The sequence below is a fragment of the Chaetodon trifascialis genome, chromosome 23, assembly GCF_039877785.1.
Source record: "Chaetodon trifascialis isolate fChaTrf1 chromosome 23, fChaTrf1.hap1, whole genome shotgun sequence".
In the NCBI taxonomy this organism is placed as follows: Eukaryota; Metazoa; Chordata; class Actinopteri; order Chaetodontiformes; family Chaetodontidae; genus Chaetodon; species Chaetodon trifascialis.
The window spans coordinates 16,592,618-16,613,817 of NC_092078.1; the positions used below are offsets into that span (position 1 = coordinate 16,592,618).

The 21,200-nt window shown below is 41.9% G+C and overlaps 1 protein-coding gene across 25 annotated transcripts in view; it reads right to left on the reverse strand.

Moving 5' to 3' along the window:
- The window catches only part of ank2b (ankyrin 2b, neuronal), a 189,914-nt gene that overhangs the window by 79,735 nt on the left and 88,979 nt on the right, over positions 1 to 21,200 (reverse strand). For 21 of the 25 annotated variants that reach the window (XM_070992826.1, XM_070992837.1, XM_070992832.1 and 18 more), the window contains exon 1: positions 18,692 to 19,170. The exons of the other annotated variants lie outside the window; for them this stretch is intronic. In XM_070992826.1, coding sequence (XP_070848927.1) covers positions 18,692 to 18,820 — 129 coding nt within the window. In that variant the 5' untranslated portion in view covers positions 18,821 to 19,170. Of the gene's footprint in view, positions 1 to 18,691; positions 19,171 to 21,200 lie in introns of those variants that run through there. 25 annotated transcript variants of the gene reach the window in all.

The window sequence follows — 21,200 nt, forward strand, 5'->3', positions numbered from 1 at the left end:
AAATTTACAAGAGGGGACAAATAAATCTGAATTTGTCATACACAGCCTTTCACAAAGTTTAGAATGGTTCCTCATGTGCTGGCTGTGTACAGCTCCTTTGATTTTAGTGCCAATGTCTGTGAAGTTGGCTTTTCTATTTCTTTAATGCTCTGTAATGTTGCAGCAAATTGATTGCAAAATGATTAGCTACAAATTAGCAAGACGTTGAGAGAGTGGTAGCAATGCATCCTACCTATAGCTGCTAGGCAATATCCATAGTCAAAGTCATAGATGGACACCGTTAAGACTAGGCTTAAGTTTGATTGGTGCAGCTGACCTAAAGACCACTCTACGGACTGGTCTTAACGGACAGATGAGTTGGTGCAACCCATCTCTGGTGTTTTCGCCAGTTAAAAAACAGCTTTAGATGCATTACCACCGCTCTCTGGATTTGAAAAGGGCCTACACACATTTGCAGACAGCCCAGGAAAAGCAAGCTAGATGCAATCAGATTTGTGGATGAGCTGCATTTTTGCTGCTAAGTGTATAGTGTATTAACACACATGTGGATTAAATCCAGATACTGCAGCTTTAACAAGAGGAAATGGGGCCAAAGTTGCTATCTGTACATTTCAACAGATTCAAATCACAACAAAGATGGGGCTTCTAGTTTTGCATCTGTGCAGACTTTTCACTTCATTGTTTTTGGCCTGCAATAGCAACATCTTTGACTGACTTGAAATGAACATGAAGTTATCTATTAACTGAAGTGATGAAGTGGGACAGCATTAACATTATCAACCAGCCAGTTGCAGTCTGAAGAACCTGATCAACCTTTTTCATGATATGAAAAGTGAGAAGTGAAATGTTTCCTACTACAGTGACCAAGCTGAAATAGTACATACATATACACATAACAGTAAGTAATAGTGGTAAATAATACTGTCAATGTGTTTTCCCCTGCTGGTTGCCATGCCAGTGTGTGTGGAGCAGCTCCTTTAAGGTTACTTGTACAACCAGTGTAACCTTCTTCCATGCGACCTTTTCCTAAATGCCTTCACCCTGACTGAAAACTAAGCCATGTTTTTTATTGCACGCCTGCTGAACACCTGCAAAAGTGCTTCTCTATCTCAAAGATGACCTGTTTGCAAAAAGTAATAATGGCTTCAGAGGGAAACATTAGAATTTTTGTCATTGCCTTGCAATAAAGTCTGCAAGTTTGCTTTTTGGCAATTGACCAGCAAATATGATCATGGTCATCATGTTATTGACCCCTGCTTGTGACCAATGTACAACACTAGCAGCATACCAGCCCTGTAACCAGTAAAGCCCCCAAAGTGACTTTTCTTCAGCTTGGTAATCACTCGGCCTCCTGTCATGGACTGTTTAGTGGAAGCAGACATTGCTAATGCAGATCTGTGTCAGACTGTAGCCCAGAGCTGAGCTGTATTGATTCAGTGGGACCGAATGCAGATTAAAATCACACAGACCTTTTCATGGCAATTGATTGGTTCACAGAATTAGTGGTATGCTGTGTCTTATCCACGGTCAGATGTCTGCTTGTATTCTCCCTGTGTGAAAGTACTGCAGCATGTGTCCTTGTCTGATGACATCAGGGAGGTAAATGTCCCCATTATCTTTGCCCTCTTCTGGGTCATGACTCACACAATACTCTCACTGTCGAAAATATCACCCAAACAATCCTCATTCACTGAATTATGTTAGCGTAGGGAGAAAGACTGCTCATTGTTGAGAGTCACAGAGAGCACATGAGAAAGCATCTTTGGAGTTTTCTATGAATGAATGAATATTTACCGAGTAAGCAAGCACATGATCACTCATTATTTTGTTTTGTTTATGTAAAACACTTTGAACTGCTGTATGAGAGAGTGCTGTATGAATAAAATCAGAACTGTATCGGAATTGAATATCCACCAAGTAGCTCTGAAACTGAATAACGTACGATTAAAGACAGAGCCTTTCCTGTTCTGGAATCGACTATGATTCAATTCACTTGCCATTAACCAAATCAAACTGACATCTATTTCCTTTGGTCTTGGGTAATCCAGTTCAAAGAGCATTGCAGTAGTCAAGAAAATAGAAAAGCAAAGCCTGAAGAGCAAAATATGACCCAACTGTTATACTACTGAATATTGATCTTACTTAGAATCAACAAGACACTTCTCAGATACCATCACCAACTATAATTTTGTTTTTGTCCTCAATGACATGTCATACATGCATACTGTAATACTTTTAAAGAAGTCTGTTAAAAAAGGTGAAAATGGGATGCTGATGGTCATTGGTTGTATGCGAATGAACACCTGTGTATTCAATTCCAAGTTGGTAAAACATCTTGATTTGACTCAGGGCCTAAAAAAATCTGATATCAAATCTTTTAATTACTCTCCTTTTTAATCAGCAAAGCATAAAAAAACATGGATCCATAAAGCTAAATAGCAAATATATGAAATATCGGGAAAATAACATGAATATTAGTATCTATTGGGTATTTGAATGTATATCTTTGATCTTTTCAGCCACTGAACATTAACTTATTATGATTTTTCATGCCGAGCATTCACTAGTTTTCTATATTTAAACCTTTAAAACCAATATTAAGAATATCATTGTAAATGTGGTACTACAAAGAATACCATGGTGCAGTGAGGCTTCTGTGAGGCTTATTTTACAGACTGAGAGATCTGAGCAGGGCAATTTGTATTTAATCCATGTAATTTCAAATGAAAAGATATATTATTAAACATGCAGTGGGGTTGTATTAAGTGAAAATTTTCATCTTAAACATGAAAGTTTTAAGGGCGTCAATGGATCATTCCAAATGTCACCCATCATTTTGCCTGATTAAACAAAATTGCATCGCTAGCAATTTTGCATAACTTCGCAAAATTAGATAAAATGTCACAAAATGTAATTGTCACACAAAAAACATCTACTAGCATTTCTTATGTCCTCTAATGTAAACTGGCTGTGATAAAGGTATGAGCAACTAATGAAAGGCCACTTTGGTTATTTCCTTGTCAGGCGAGCCTGCATATGACCTTCAGCTGTAAACAGGTGTAAGATGTTGGGGTCTGGTTCTTTACTGCAGCTGTAAGGTGAGAAGCACGACCTGCTTTTCCTATGGACATATCAGGTCATCTGAACAGTGGTAGGTGTATGCAGGTGTCATGTTTCATGGCAGCGCCATACAGTATACATAAGCAAATACGCAAACAGAGGTCATTGAGTTAGGATTATATATCATTCTATGAACACAGTGCAAGAGAGTTTAAATGTTGCACTACAACAACTACAACAAATACTTGCACACACGCTGTACCACTTCAGTTCAATTTAACTCCATCACTAGTTAAGCTACAAACAATTACGTCTTCCACTGCTTTGTCACCTAACGGGCATTCTTAGTTCCATTAACCTTCTCCTGGATGTAATTTACTTAGCGTCTCCTCCAATTTTCCTTCTAAACAGCCATCATCTGCCAAAACACTCATCCAATTAGGTAACGGCTGATGCCATTCGTGTGTTTGCATGTGTGTGGTGTAAAGAGAGAAAGGTCAAACCTGGCCTGGTACAGGTAGGTTTTATCATCTCGTCAACTCATCATGAGTAAAAACAGGAAAGTCACTACTCTCATTTCTCCACAATGCCCACAGAATTACCCCCTCCTCCCCTCTTCCATCCACCACGCCCCACCCCTCTGTGGGTTGGTAATCCACTGGGCGGGGCAGGCAGAGACAACAAATGCTTTTAATCTATGATCGACCATATGGCTCACTGGCTGCGGGAGGGAGGAGGGGCGTTGGTTAAAGCCACTAGTACTGCATTATGTTCCTGCTGTGGGGGAAAATGTGATGATGTGTGTACCGTAGCTGTCTGGAGGGTTTTACAGGCAGTGGAAAGGGAAGAGAAATGTTTTAGTTTGAAAATTTAGGGGGTTGTACAGTAGCAACTAAATGCTCACAAAGCATTTAACACATCCTCTTTTGATTTGTCTAAATTTTAGTTACAAATTACAAAAAGAAATCCTTTAAATATCCTTTATTTAATGTTTCCTGGTGTGAATGTACCAGAGTCAGACTAGAATGAGTGCATACTGTAATTCAGTGGGGACAATGAGTCTTTTTAATGCTAACATAAGGCTACCAGCTGAAGCTAACACTGTCTTAAAGCTGAAGTATTGCACCAATCAGGTACAGGGAACAAACAGGAAGTGCAACCCATGTAACAGAGATTTGTAACACAGTCGGGGGTGCAGTCAATTATCCAAGCAAACACAAATCTGGGATTTAATATTCAACGTACTGTATCAGGCATGTTACTGCCACGTGGATATATGTATTAATCAGTATTAAACACATAAGCACACACAGTGTCTATCCATAAGGAACAGGCTACAGGATAACACAACTGTCATGAAAAAAAGGAAAACATGAATTATAGAAGTTGGAGGCCAGGTTGCTATGGAAACAGATTTGGAAAAGGTTTATGCATGGATTTTTCTTTTGCTACAAAATAAGAGACCTGCAGAAAATGGCTTCTTCTATGTCAAACCTTAGCTAGACCAACATAACTTACTGCTGTAAAGTGACAGCAGAGTGACATGACGACTGATGGACTGAACTGAGAATTGAAAAGAGTGGTTTCTGTCTTGAATAGCCGATAGAAAAGCTTCGTCACATTTCCACCTGATATTGAAATATGATCTGCATCTGAAATTTAGAAATAGTTGTAGTCCTGCAGCCTCAGTAACATTGCTTGTCCAATCAGAAATGAGTGCTGAGGGCTCTATGCTGTTGAACAACCAGCTGCTCGACTCTGAATTTCAAATTGCCCCACACCCTTCACACAGCTCGTATACACTGTACATGTGGAGTTCAGATTAGTATGGTGACCCCGTGGTGAAAGAGATCATTCACCTCCCACATGATCCAGGTCATGTGTGACTGAGGAGTCACTGTTCTCCAGCTGAGTCTGACATCCAAGTAGTAAGATGGAGTATTTCCATATCCTTCAGGCTGGTACATCATCACAACTAATTCAATTTTTAGAATTGTTTTTCGAAGTGTGTTTCGTTCTGATTTATCTCCAGTTTTGCTGTAACCTATTGTTTTTTTTTCTCCTGATGGTGACCCAGTTCCTCAAAGTAGATCATTAAACTTGCATCATATCTTATCCTCAATGTAACTATGGCACCAAAATACCTAGAGTTGGCCAGAGACACCAAGAGAAGGAGGCAGAAGGAATGAAAAGGATCCCTATGGTTGGGGTTAAATGTTCAGACAAATCACAGCTTGGAAACTCGTGAAAGACGTTTATCAGGCTGGGACGTTTTATTGTGGGGAGGGTGGGATCCAGTGTTTTTCAGAGTACACTAGAGTCTTAAAGTCAGTCTCTGTTGCTCTGATTTGGACCTTTTTTAATGCCTTGCAAGTCTGGCATTTTTATGTTAATTAATTCCTTGCATTAAATTGAATGTAATGGGGAAAATGTTTCCACTTGTGCTAAGAAAACTCAATCAAGAAAAAGTTGATTGGAATTTAGTTGCTCTGTTTTAGAGACCTGGAGGGGAAATCAGATCATTAGATAATTCTCATGGTGTTGTGATAATATTTTTCACTCAAATGCAAAAGTCACAGCACTGTGTTGATTAAGTTGTCTTTTTTTTTTTGAATGTACAGCTTCTAAATGTCTCCACTCGTCATCTCAGTCAGTCTTTTAAAGACTCTCTGATGCCCTGAAGGACAAACAGTGAGTAATCAGAAAACACACACACACACACACACACACACACACACACACACACACACACACACACACACACACACACACACACTTGACGCTGCCAGTGCTGGCGTCTGGACTGGATCCAGGGGGGAAAATTAATCTCAGTGAGCCTCTCTACACCTGCTCTTTTTAATTGAATTGGTGTGACTATAACATTGTTCCACGCCTTGCAACCTTAGCATAGCGTCTCAAAAAAACCATTACGTAGAGCAGAAAGTGGTGTGTGGAGAGATGATGAACCTGCCTAAAATAGCAGGCCAAACACCCACAGAGCTGTATGAGAGATGAGAAGAAGAAGAAGAAGAAGAGCTTTGATTGGAGAAGGAAAGGAGAAAAGACAGAAGGAGAGAGAGGAGAGCTATGACACGAGAATGTGAAAACTAAAACACACACTGCCTTCAGGTAGTAACACTAATATCACACCTATTGGCACCCCCTCCTTCTGCATGGAGTTCAGATGCTGTGCTCGTCTGTCTTGACAGTGAATTTACATTATCACCTCTTGCTCCTCAGCTGTGTTGTCTCTACTTCCTTTTCTTCACTTAACTTAACGGTCTTGCTCTATCCTTGCTGTGTTCAACTCTTTTGTGCCTCTTTATAACTAAAGCTAAACTAATAAGCATTTTTTCCATCAACAAAGATTCAAATGACAATGTGTGATGTGAAAGGGGGTCATTCTAAGTAATCAAACCAAAGGGAACTCACCAAATCTGCAGTTCCCATCAGCTCTGTGGTGCGTTTTAGCCTCTTTAAGGTCACTGTTTTGGTTTTATGGCCCTCAGCTATATTATGTGGACTCTCACAGCTGGAGGCTGTTTCACAGTGATAACTCATTGATAAACTCTAAGGAACACTGGAGTGCAGAAACAATTTGCAATTAAAGAGCCAGATATTTCCCTCTGGTTGGTGGGGACCAAAACAGAGCAGAAAAAAAAAAAAATTAATATTGGACACAAACGCAGCTCCAAGTGAATGCTAATGTTGCTCTGTGCGCATGAGAAACCATCTACCGCTCACTAAAAAGTTTTTCTTGGGCACCAGAGAGAATCTAATGTTCAAGAAACTGCAATTGAAACACATTCTTGAGCTAGCATAACACCTTTTTCACCTTCACCTTTCAGCTTCAGCTAGGCTTACCATGGCTACATGTTGAAAATGCAGCTGCAACAAAAACAACATATCTTTTAAGGCTCATACATATGCACATGAGAGTACCCTACCAATAAATAATGTTATAATATGATAAATGGTTAAATAGTAAGAGTCAAGGGAGACAAAACTACACAAACTACACACTTTCTTGTGACCACTAAACTTTTTCATGAACACAAGAAATCTTTTTCTGCAGCTATCTGATACTCACCACAAACTTGTAGTGAAAAAGTTTATCCTACAGTCCCTTGAGGGCAGGCGTGTCAATCTCATTCCACAAAGGGCCGTGTGGCTGCAGGTTTTTCCTCCAACCAATCAAGAGTGCGCAGTCTGACCAATCAGCTGTCTGAAGACTGAGATCAGCTACTGAAATGAGTCAAGTCTGGTGTGCTGCTGCTTGGTTGGAAAGAAAACCTTCAGCCACTCGGCCCTTTGTGGAATGAGTTTGACACCTCTGCTTTAGGGGGTCCCTTACCCATTCATTCAACTCACTTCCATTGTGTTGGGGTCGGGCATAAATTCCAGAAACAGACATCTCAAAATTTGGACAAATAAAATCCATTTATATAATAAGTGCAAAGTGCCTTCATTGCTTGTAAAAAGTGCCAAAAAGTATTAGCTCTTGATAGCCAAAAGCTAGGCACATTGTTTTAGAGATAACATACTGACAGCTGCAGGAGCACAGGTGCTGTGCCAGTTGACAGATGCTTTTCCAAGGACACTGCTCTCAAACCCCCAGATGGGAGGACAAGGAGGCCATAACCCAGTTAGCTGTAAAATGCTTGTGGCAGGATATCAGATCCTTTGAAACTGCATGCGGTGATGGATTCAGAGCCTGATTGATCTGTGCCCAAGCTCGCCATGGGATGGTCGCTCAGCAGCTTCTACCTGAACTGACAACTGTATCACGCCGACTGACAAAATATGCAGAGGGTGTTCAACAAAACACCATTCTGGATGCAGCTGACTGATAGCAATGTTGCAGTCACTTCTTTGTGCCACTTTGCATTATATCAACAAGTGGGAGCTGACTGTGCAAATACTTTGCACGTCTGAATGGAAAAGTACATTATGCAAAACGACAGATAACCTCAAAACAGCCATCATGCAAGCACTGCGTAAATACAATCTTGAGGAGTTCTCTTCCAAACTGGTGTATGTGACTGACAAAGGTGAGTAGCAACATAGCTGGTAATTGATTCTGATCAAAAGGCTAAAGGTAACTGATTTGAATTCATGTTTCTACAACTGCACAAGTCAAAATAAAGCACTTTAAAGCAAGTGACTGTAGCCTTTGTGTTTAATCATGGGTCAGGTGGGTTGGGGCAGATCCGGATTTGACTTCGATAAATGCGGGTAACACGTTGCTTCTGGTACTGAGCTTTGCATGTGCCCAAAAAGTCTCAAAAAGTGAGTATCATCCATTAAGACCTAAAGTAGCTTGACTTCTGAGAAAAGACGTTGAGGCAGATAGCTTTTTCCCAGGAGGAGTTTGCTCCCATGCTAAGCTCCTTTGGTTGATCTTTCCACTTGCATAACTAAGCCACAGAATCATCTGCTATACTGCACGGCACATCACTGTGACAATAGTATCTGACAGGGCTGCTGGTCTTAAGATGAGCTTCAATTTCACATCAATAAAACATCAGATTCACAGATTGACAAACTTTCGGAATGAATCTGTCAAGATCTCATGGAGGCCCAGATGGCCTCCAACAACGGGCTCCATTGATAAACTGAAGGGGATACAAAACCAAGTGCAGATTGCTTTAAATCTACAGTAGAAAGATAGAAAGATAGACCATCATGGGACACTAAAGCTCTTTGCTACATAATGTGCAAAGACTAACTCCTGCTTGTATTCGTCCCACTGCACTACCATAATACAGTGCTAGTGTATCTCTGCACTTGCAGGGCAGACATTGCTTTTACTCTCTATAGTGGATTCTCCCACTCTTGGTTGCCATGGTGATAGGATTGGTATGTCTCCTGAGCCGCAGTGTCCCATAGTGCCACAGCAACCAGATTATAAATGCTCTAATCCTGGATTTTGCCAATCCCAGTTCAGCATCAAACAGTGGTGCATGCTCAACATCCATGTACCATCAGAGGGGTGTGTGTGTATGTGTGTGTGGTTTAGTGAACATTTTGAGATGGGGCATCATGGAGCAACAATGAGTAAAGAGGACATGTAGGATAATGTAGAATAAGAACAGCTGCGCGTTTGGAATGCCACTGAAAGATCCAATTTTAGGTTTTTGGGTTAACTCAGTGGAAGTTTCCAGTAAAATATTTAACAAACAAGGGACATGCTGGGGAAACAAACTGAATTGAACGTAAAGAAAGTGTGCAAACATTCTGCCTAAATCTCCAGTGGATCACAAGATAGATCCATAGATACAGTAGATGGAAAGGAAGTGGGGGTGGGGGGGGGTGGGGGGGGTGAAGGCAAGTGATTAACATCTCCACCACAAATATTCCATCAGCACCCAGCTGTGGACTGAGATTAGATGTAAAAACAGACAGGAGAGTGGCTCTGCCAGCAGGACAGCTACATAATGTAATGCTCTGGAGGAGGGCGGGAGGGTCAGAGGAGCATCCAAATCAACCCAGATGGAAGGCTTGGTGGAAATAAAAACCATACTTTGAGCCAACATTTTCATACACTTTATAATTGTAGTCCATGGGAAGCCATTAACCCAAACTTCCACGAATGTGACTTTTCAGATTCATCGCTAATGTTCCATGGCAAGCCCATTATTTTCATGGAGAGTAAGTCTGTGTGAGCTGCATTAGCATACAATAACCTGCTTTTCTGCTAGTCGTGGCCATCAACTAATTTGAGCTTTGAAACCAAATCTGCTGACCTCCATACCTCACATCTAAGGACATTCTCACATTGACAGGAGACCGAAGACTGTGCCACTGTTGAAAATATCAAAGAAAAGTTATTTTTATGTGTCTCTGAGCTGCCAGATGTATGTGACTTGAGGACCTCAGTATGCTTTAACTGAACTAGATGTATGATGTGTTGACGAAGCCTAAGTAACACTGGTGAGCTCTGAGCCAGTTTTGGCATAGTGTCATCAATGGGTCATGAGGGTAAAAGAAACTTTTTTCCCCACACACAGTCATTAAAAAGGAATGGCTGGAAATATATTAACACATTTTCTCCCTTGAAATTATTCTAGAATCAGAATTTGATTCATTTGGTTCAGTGAAATTTCAACATATGTGCCCAGAGGAAGGTGGTACTGTAGGCCTACCGAGTTTTCGTGAATACATCCATGGTGTCAATAACATCTCAAGGCAAAAGTGTTCCTAATGCTTACATTGAAAAGTGGAGCAAAAAAGGCTTTCTGCTGTGTCCTGGCTGCACCCCCCTGCCTTCTATCTGTCTCCAGGGATGCTGTATCTTTTGCATGTCTTTGGTGTCTCGATGCCATGTATCATACAAATCTTCTATTTTTGGAAGATCTGCTCATGAGTGAGTACACATTTTCCTTCCAGCACCCCAGGCTCTGGGAAATGATTAATCACAGCAATGCAAAAAGTACAATCAGTGTTTCATTTGTATGTTCCACTTAGTCAGTGCTGTCCACACTAGAAAGAGCTAGAAAGGTGTGTAGAGACAGAGTCCCCACTTGGACAACACAGGTGTTCCAATGAGTCACACACACACCGAGTCAGTCACACATACAGTATGATGCTGCACCTGGCAAGCCATTTCAACACAATTATTTGTCCAATGCTGTCCCTCTCCACCTTTTTTCCAACAGCTTTTCAATGAAATAAATATTGTGTCCATTATGAATCACTCATTTCAATTTACATCAAACTGCATCTGAAGCCCAATCCAGCTCTAAATAATGTTCCAGCTGAAGTGCATTTACTCGGAACTTAACAACTATTACTTTGAAATGGTTAAGACTGAAATGCACTGTGTCAAACACAAATGGCCATAAAAACAGCCATGACGAAAATGGCAAATGGATTATTCCGGCATTGAGGCCCTGGGGCGGATTAGCATTACACCATCAATCTCCTGTTATATTTTCGAGATAAGGACAGAAACGCAAAGAAAGAGCCAGAGAGCAGAAAGACTAGGGATGGGGAAGATTAAGGCAGAGAATTATGTAATCGTTCAATTCATTTCAATTAGGCTGCAGCAGGAGCTTCATAACAACTCCTCTGGGTGAGTCAATCAAGTAATTAAATATGAAATGTGAGAGCCAAACAAGTTTGTCAAATAAGTTTTCAGGTTGACAGCTGGTTACATTTCTCTGCAGTCACACTGATGTGAATCTCAACAGTAAGCAGCAGAGTTTTGCTCTGCAGAGAGCAGAACGACGGCGTCATTGTTCAGCACAAAACACAAGTTGTCAAGGTTTGACCTGGTTTATATTCCTGTTAGCTGCAGTGACACAAGCATTCATAGGTCAGGTAGGATTTGTATAAAAGTGCAGCTTTTTAGCCAGATGGGCCAAACATAAAACCACTGTTGTGTTTTTCTTCAAAATATTACACATATTGGATCCACTAATCATTCACAGCTGCAATTTCTTGCACATTTATTAGATATGGATCACAGAAGAGATGCAGACAGGAAATGGTGCGGGAGGGAGAGAGCGGGAACATGCAATAAGGGCCCCGACTGGAACTGAACGCTGCCATCACCGTATGCGCCATAACCACTAAAGTGACATCCTTTCATTATTCATGCCTGACAACTAGTATATAATCAAGTATGGGTAAGTATAGGTCTCAAAACAACACGGTGAATGTAAAGGAAAGATGGTCAGGGCTGTGTAATAAAAATATCCACACTCACTTGTCCCCAGTGTTTAAGGCAACCTTCTATCCCAACCTCCACACTCTTACTTTATGCTGCACTAGATAAACATCACACTCTTCCAGTATTCCATCAGCTGCACTGGCAAGAAGGTATAAACAATATCCAAAAACAGTAAGAGACTTGTTCTACAGGCAAGGTTCATAAGATCACAGGATACTAATTCTTTACTTCAGCTGAAACTAATAAAACTCGTGAGGGCAGATGGTGGGTAGGCTGGTTGAGTTAACATCAGGATGCATTACAGGAACTATGTAATCACTTAAAAGATGATGACACAGTGAATTCCCCTTCATTCCCCAAGCTGGTCTTGGGTCAGTTGCTTTAAAGACATCATCATTGGGCGTCCTGACTCACAGCGAGTGGGATGGGATGACAAGCAGGAAACCACAAACAGGTCTTCTTTAGAGGTTTGCTGTGTTCTCCTTGTTTTACCTTCAAAACATGGCTGCTCAAATGTCATGACGTGTTAAAACAGAGCAGAGGTAGAACAGACCTAAAGTCAGCAAACAATCTCAACTTTGGTAACATTAAGTAAAGTTAGCCACCATGAGCTATTGGTCATACCAGACCAATTGTTGTGACACCTCCTGTATGTACTACTCTGCTGCATGTAATCTCAGTCTTTAACCACAGTGGTAGTGACGACCGTTGTTTTGTAAAGATTTCTGTGGGTATTTTCGTTCTGGTAGAGCGAAGTTAAGCTTAGCTTGGTCACATGACTCGACATGCAGGAAATCGATGGAGAAACTTCTTTATGTGTTGGCCAGGTAGGCAGCGGATATGACAGCAGAACGGCTTGTTACGCCCCATGCTGCAGCAGACATCACCTTTTTACATGAGGATTTAAGATAGCTGGTATTTTAAGCCTGCTGTGGATCTTTCATGATAGCTGTGCTGCCATTTAGATGATTTTATTTTGTCTTCTGTCCAAACCTTGTCTGTCTCTTATTTTATTACTATTCACGTCGCACTTCTTCTCATTACCTCTTTTACAGGCTAAAAGAGTACTCTGCTTCATGCATTTCAATTAAGTCTTAAGACTCTCCTTATGTGAGCCGGTTTATTCTGTCTCTCACTCTGCTTTGTCTTCCCTTGCTCTTGCTCAGGCACTGCAGCAAACCTGACAAGTGCACCTATCTCTTCTGCAGGTATAAAACACCCAGAACGGCTGCAAGCAGGCAACATTTCACCTTCTTTGATTCTACTGGATTATCTCTCTCTCTTGAACATGCTCCCTGTCACATTTCCTCTTCCTGGATGACTTTCCTCTCCCTCTTTTCCCCTTGTTCTCTGTCTCTGCTGTCTGCATCTGCAGTACAGCAGGATGCTGCTCAGCTGTGATATGCGCATTCACCTTTCATCCGTCCTGACGTGGACCAAGGCAAACGTATCCCAGCATCTCTGTCTCTTTCCCTGTGACTCTGCAAGGTGCCTGTGCATACTGGTAAATGTTAGTCAGTTTCACCTCAGATTTTGTAAAGCCTCCATACTGACAAGAGTTACAAAAAACAACCGGAAAACTGCATGAATTCATTTTGTTTTAGTAAATTCATTACCAGTTGAGCAGCACAATGTGACTACTGAAAGAAGAAATAACACATTCCTGAAAAGCAGAATTCATCAGCAGTGAAACACCTTGTTCCCATTGTTCAATTTGACATAATTAAAGCCTCTGAAAAAGCTGGATTTGGTCTTTCAGCATTGCAGGTCAACTGATTAACACTGTAACTTCTAGTAAGAACTGACATGTGTGTCGAGGTAAAGTAATATCTATATATAATCATGACAGAGCTAAACTAGCTTGTCTTTGTCATGTGGCTACAGAGACACGATCAGCTGTTTACAGCTATTACTGCCCACAAGATGAAGACCATCAATATGGCTACCTAAAGTTGCATTGTTATGACAGTAATCTTTTAAGTAGTCTAGATTTTAGACTCATTAAATAACAATGTCTTTAACAAATTTGAATGCTAACTTGCAAAACGAAAAGAAACTGAAAACCACCATCACATGATAAACCACAACAGCAGTTCCTTCTTCTGTAATTTCTGCATTACCACAATGCTTCAATGCTGATATCAAGAAACTGCAGTGATCTTAGTGCTTTCGCACTTCTATTCGATTAAAGAATATGACATTGTAAAGATGTGAAACTAGCACCTCCAGTATTTAGTATTGATGCATGTGCTGTACATCCTTGCAGGACCAGGAAAGGCTGTGTTCAGCCTGCTAGTGTGATGTCTGTTAGAGGCTGTCCAATCAGCTGCAGGGCATCAACAGCAAACACATCCAAACCCAACATGCATAAAATATTTCAAAGAATAAAACACTGTGTCCAAAGAGACCAGAGGATGATTAAAATCAAATGTAGCTGACCTGCACCAGCACTGCAGCAGCACCATGCCACCAAGTTAAAGCAAAACATGTCATTTTGCCCACACTGGATTAAAAAAACACAGTTTCTCTTGTGAGGTCATGGCTAAATTCCACATTTACATACACTGGCTTTATAGACTTGAAATTAAATTCACTGTTGTATTCACCAGGGTTTTCCAGGACTATATCAACTGTTCACGGACAGTCCGTGAAATACACCTGCTGTGACATCACAGATTAGGGTGGGGCCAACTGACGATCTCAATTCCAGGAAAGCATCGCAGTTGCACTTCTCTGCACTCTGTGGCTCAGTGCTGTGTAACTCTTTAATGTGCCCGGAGACTAATGAAAACTCTGCAACATCTGCTACATGTTGTTGAGTGCCAGTAAGACATAAAACAACAAGAGAGTTTGATCAGGATATACGCTTTTATGATGGGACATCGGTGGTGTGAGCCAAATTAATCTTCTCCCTCAAACATGGTTGTACGCTGAGAGAAAGTTGGATTCATGCACACAACTGTAATTTGAAGTACCTAAATCACTGTGGGTGCATATTAAACCACTAACGTTTGATGGCACCACACTCCTGCAGTGATTCATGTGCCGCATGAAGCTGTAGTGGAGTGACTGGTAAAGTGGTGCACGCTGAGATGTGTAGGGAATCGCTCAAGAGGACATGTCTTTACTGTGTCATCGTGACTCTGAGGCTCACATAAACATTTAACCTGACAACTTTTAGGGATTTATGTAGTTATATTTCCATAATGTGTTTTTTCTAAAGCGCTTTTTAAGTGCACTGCCTATAGTGTTTCCTCGCACTGTGAGCTGGTTTCTCGCTGGTACATAAAAGGCTGGATTACATAGAATAGATTACACAGAGGCTATTATATGGGTAAATCCAGAGCACCACCTGTTTTCATGCAGAGGACCCTCCCCAGAACCCTGAAATGCCCTGCATCTTACTGACTTTCAGAAGTTGTTGTGTGTCCTCTGGAGCCAAGGACAAGTGCAGATCCAAAACCACTTATAGATCTACAGTCACAGATAAAAGGTTGTAGTTACTGAACAAAGCAATGTTCCCCACAAGCTCCTCCAACTGCAGAGGTTTTGACTAGTTTTTTGTGGCGTGTTAAGGTTGGATTCAAGTCAACAATGAGCAAAACTGTGGACAGACATGCCATCCATTTTTTTTTCTTTTAATAAACTTCTGGGAGTTTGGTTTGGATTGTACTCTGGGCATTCTAAACAGAACCAAAATCCAGTGAATTTCAAAGTAGCAGAAAAGCAGAAACTTTTGTGCATTCATGTCATTTTGTAATCCTGTCAACTATTACATAATAATATGACCAAATCTTCAATAAGAGCTGAGTGAGTGGCTAGCACAAAGGCCAGTCATGAATAAATGCCAGGTAAAAAAAAACATTGAGACGGCTGGAATTAGCTTTATCTGTTCAACAGATTTGAGTTTCTCTTTGTAACAAAAATACTATTCCCTTTGCTTCCATTATGCCTCTGTGAAATGGAATCAATGGAAATCAACACTTCTGTGAGCATATCGCAATAAATGAGCATCAGGAAGAGGAGGGATTTTGCCCTTTGACCTCCTGAAGGGCTTTTAATGTACAATATCTTTTCAGGAAGTGTTCAGATTTATGAAGGGTTGCTGCACAGCGATTGAATAAACAAGACAGCAGAGAGGTAAAGATCATAAACAGACAGCTTCTCATTCAAATGTGACATGAGAAAATAGGGCTGCAAAGCTGTGAAAATTGATCATTTTAGATACATTATACATTCCTTAATGTATCATATCATCTTACGTAAAAGGAATCCTAATGCTAACCTACATCACTGTGCAACACTGAAGTGAAAGTCCTGTTTAAGACTGGGCTTAGGTCACCACATGATCGCTCAGCATGTAATGGACGCTTACTGCATTCAAACTGATGTCTGCCATGCATTTTCCTTCCTTTGTTATATAATTGGTGGGGCCAGCAAGTGTGCATCCATGATGACGCGTTTGAGAGGACATCCAATAATACATCCACTATGTGCCTCATCATTTCATAACATCATGCTTTAGCCGTGCGCTGTCCAGGCCAAGCCCTCTGATACGCGCTAAGTACTGTTTACATGGAGTTAATTGTTTTCAAGCAGGACCTGAGCGCTGGTGATAAAACTGTGATTTGACGGCAGTGTGCATGTTGCTGTGATGTAAATGTCTGCCCTCTGGCACTTGCTGGACAATCCACCAAATTGAATCTATTAATCACTTTTAGGTGTGTGTGTGTGTGTGTGTGTGTGTGTGTGTGTGTGCGTGCTGAGACAGAGTGAGAGACAGACAGAGAGAGAGGGCACACCAATAATCCCATGTGATAATCTCCCTTGCAGTTCAGTCAATAACAGTGACGGGGGAGAGAGAAAACAGTAAAAACAACAAACCCCTGGACTTCAGCTTGGAAAGACGTTATTTTGCTACAGAGATGATCTTTACCCTCACGAGAAGGAAAAGGGAAACATTTAAAGGTCCTCTTTTCCAGATAAACAACACTTTACCTTAAATTATTTCATCCCTTTCATACAAATCTGTCCATTATTTGGACCATGGCCACTAAAAATTCACTATTCTGATTGGTTGGATGGTGTGGATTCACTGTAGTCACCACAACAATGAGGTGCATTTTATGCTGTTATGTTTGAACGCAGCAGCAGCAAAACTTAGGTAGCGTGGTTGTTAGCCAATGGCGTCCCCCATTACAATCATGGAACATACAGCCTGTCCGGTATTAATGTTATTACTCCAATTATTTCATACAATAGTGGCATGCAGTGATGCAACAGCTCCTAATGGTTAATTAGAACTAGAATATGACAGATTTGCCCATTCCTTCCATAAAATCGCTGGCATCAGTATAAAGTCTGCTCAGTGACACATGACTTTCCTAACAGTGCAGTCAAATGTTTGTATTCAGAGCCTGCTGTGCTGCCAAAAAAGCATGAACTACAGTAATCCTGCACAGGATCATGCGCACAAACACTCTCTCTAAAATGGCCTGTTGGGGTGAACACTTAGCAGAAAGCATACCTCAGCAGTACACCTGACCAATAAAACCACAGCAGTAGGATTTTGTGTTTGCATGAGAGGATGCGTCCATGAGCAAATACCTTGAACATACACTACAGAGCCTAGCAATGCACCAGAGACTGATCTGCGTAGGTGCATCTACATGGAGACCAGCAGAGGAATTTTATTGTACAAACAGTGATATGATGGTTCCCACCCAGGGACGGTTGGAGTGGGGGGTGCAGCAACACTGATTGAGTGATTGATGATTTGTACAGAGGTCATTTCTAATGTTGTGGCAGGCACATTATGACAGAATGAGGAGTGGAATGAAGGATGGTGTGAGGAAGATCCTTCAGCAGCGTACACGATGAGACGAGGACGAGCAGTGACAGCAGCAGGGATCAGTGCAATCATTATGGCCGTGTTCTGTTGGAATCGCAGCTTACTGTGTTATGTGTTTCCTGTGGTTTCATGGGTGACAATAGACTGATGACACCGATCACAGAACACAGTTTGGTGCTTTGGATTGTGCAGTGGAGAGTTTTCCTTCCTTCTAAACACGTTTCCACAACTTAGCTTAACTTAACTAAGATAGAAGTGAGTCTTGAGAAGAGATGTAAAAGGGGACGGTGAGTTTGCCTGCCTGATGACCCCAGGCGGAGAGTTCCATAGCTGAGGGGCCCTGACATGAAAAATCTGCTCACCTTTTGTGACAAGTTGAGATCACAGATACAGGCAGGAGGATGACCATTCAAGGTTACAAACAAGGAGTAACATTTTAACATCAATTCTAAAACTCACAGGAAGCCCAGCTGAGATGTGTGTAATGTGCTCCGTACTCTTAGTATGAGTTAAAATCCTGGTAGCAGCATTTCTGTCTTTGGATGTCTGGCTTGCTAATACATGAATAAAGTGTGTCGCAGTAGTTAAGTCTGAAGGGGATAAAAGTATTAACAACCTTTTCTAAATTTTCAGAGGAAAGAAATGAGCCGATCTCAGGTGGACAAAGCAGGACTGCACCACTTTAGTCACCTTAGCGTCAAATGACAACCCTGAGACAAAAATAACGCCTCAGCTGCAGGCCTAACATGATTAGATAAGGCACCCAGACTAGATGAGAGATCATTAATGCTGATAGTGCTGAGGCTGCTGGTGGTAATTATAATCATATCTGATCTGGAGTCATTCAGCTGCAGGAGATTTTCAGATATCTTTGGAGATGGTGAAGATGAGGACATGAGTAGTCTTTGATGATGATTTCTACTCCGCAAACTCTTCTGCAGTCCTTGATAATGGACTCTGATGAGGTCTTCATTCAGCACAGGTGAAGTGACACTCTGATGGTGATGAGGTGGGGGGATGACTGGAAGTGGGATGACGTGAAAACACTCATTGGTCACGGAAAGCGGGAATGAATAGGTGGGTGATTCCAGTGAGTCTGCCGGTACCTTGCGCTTGCGTTCGGCCCGTTCCCGTGAACGCCTCCTCCGCTCTCTGGCTTTCTCCAGAGCCTTCAGGTCCGGAGGTTGATCCATCTCGGACCTGGCCTTCTTAATGTGAGCCGCGGCGTGAGCCATGGCTGCCCTCTCAGTGTCCCCACACGAAGAAAACTAAAGCTTTTAGATCACTTTCAGAAGTCCTCTCAGAATGCTTGCTTTAGTGGCAAGCCTGTCACCCAAGGAAACCAGCCCCCGCCTCACCAGGTGACGTTCTTTTTAAGGATAAACAGTCGCAAGTAGATGAAAGTGGGAAGAGGATAGAGGTAGCGCTGATATCCTCTGGTCCTCTAACCCACCAGCTCTCTTCAGCCATGCAGAGACTGTGAGTGTCTGTAAAGCCACCCTCCCTGCTGCCTAGATCTGAGACAGGGATAGAGATAGAAGAGGGGTGGGCTAGTGCACGCCACCAAGAGGTAAGCTAGAAGACCAATAGAAAGGCAGAGCAGCTAGAAAGAGACAGAGGCAGTGAGCAGAGAGCTCCTCCCCTCCCTTTACTGCTCAGGCTGCAGAGGTAGCAGCAGATGCTATGGGAACCTGGGAAGCCTCTGACTTGGACTCTCCATACAGAGCTTCCCCACTCATCATGTACCAGAAGGGGAGGCAGGCGTAGGGGTGTGTGGGGATTATAGAAGGCGAGGTGAGGGGGGAGGAGGAAACGATATGTGGGAGGGGATACAGGACACGGAAGCATCAGCGAGTGTCCTTTAGAAAAAAGAGCAAGGGAGGTACCACTCTTCCTGGAGCCAGGGGGTGATTAACTTATAGTCCAGTCAGTGTCTTCAACCTCCCCTGTTAGGACGTCTGTAATGGTACACTCTGCCTCAGTGACTGGGAGGTTTCACAGCTCCAGAGCAAACACACACACATAAATACACACAGAAAAACACATAAGTCATTTTTTCTCAAGCACGTTTGCAGTTTTTTTAGCTTGTAGTCATGAAAATGACAAAACTACCTGACTGCAGCGAATATTTGACATCTACAACAGTGCAATTTGTATGTCTGTTGCAGCTTTTGGCCATATTTGCTTGTACATCAGCTATACTGTCTGTATTTCATGACACAGTAGAAGCTATGGCGTGAGCTGAAACATAATGTATCCTATAGTTGAAGGCAGAAACAGAAGCAGTGGCTATGACAGAGGGCTCACCTCAGCACTGCTCGTCACACAATCCCTGTCCATGGTGCTGAAAGTACGATGCCGCACCAGTGAAGGGTAGCAAAGGATACCCAACCAGTATTACCACCTAGTATTTCTAGAGCTAAACATTCCTGGTCAAGAAGCGCTTTGCAGGAATGCAGCAGTATGTATTCACAGGCACTATCAGCACCAATGTCTCAGTTCAAGCAGAAAAACATGCACCATATTCAGCCAACAATCACGTATTCATATGAATCACACAGAAACAGTCACACAAGAAGAGAAGAGCACTACACTGACATCCAGCACCAAATAATCCACCCAAACATCCAAGTCGTCGCTTAACATTCTATGAAGACATAGACTGCAATGTGTTCCTTTCCAAGGCCTCACCCCTTTTGCTTTTTAAAACAATGGCGCCACCTCATGGCCTGACCCAACATAAAAAAAAAAAAAGGTGGATGGTGAGACGATCCAACCTCAGCAAGCTACAGGTGCGGGACGGAAGCAGCAAACAAAGGAAAAGCACATGTAGTCCGCAAAGTGAATGCTGACAGCGTCCTAATAAGTTAATGGAGACACATTTGATCTTCAAGGTCTTCTTTGTGAGGCAAACACTCAAATGACGTGATGCCGCCTTGCCACCTCATTACAGCTTGTGGCTGACATCCTTTATTCCTCTGTTTCCTACTGGTCCCAAATGTAAGGTGCTCAGGATAGTTGGTTAAAAAGACTTCACAGGTCAAAAATGTTGCATCAATACATTTCTGAGGCCTCCTATATACAGACTACCTGTCCTTATCATTACAACTGAACATCACTTCCTCCTACCACAAATGAGTTTCCCTTTATTATATAAGAAAATCCAAATGCAGAGATAAGATCAGTCTGTAACAGTTAGTATGCAGAGTTGTTGGCACATAGATATTAGGACGAGTTGTTTGACCCTGAGGGATTTACACCAAGCAATTGTGCATTTTGCCTTGCTTTGCACCTCAAAGTGTTTTTCCATTTTAACATATTGCCTGTAGAGGCAAGAAAGTATGGCCACTTCTCTTCCAACCCACTGGTAGTCATTATATGGACAAAGAGTGGCAATAAAACAATGATTTACCACAAACGGTGCTGAAGCAATGACGCTCAGCATGCAGCATGAATGTGAATGTGAAGGCGTCAACAATTGTAAATGAATGAGGAGTTTACACGGTAGAATATTGCTTTATGTAGAGACTAAGTGATGATATCCAAAGCACTTTTCTGAACTGTTTCTTACAGAAGGTTCTATTCAAAGCCTCCAGATCTCACAGCACATAAAGC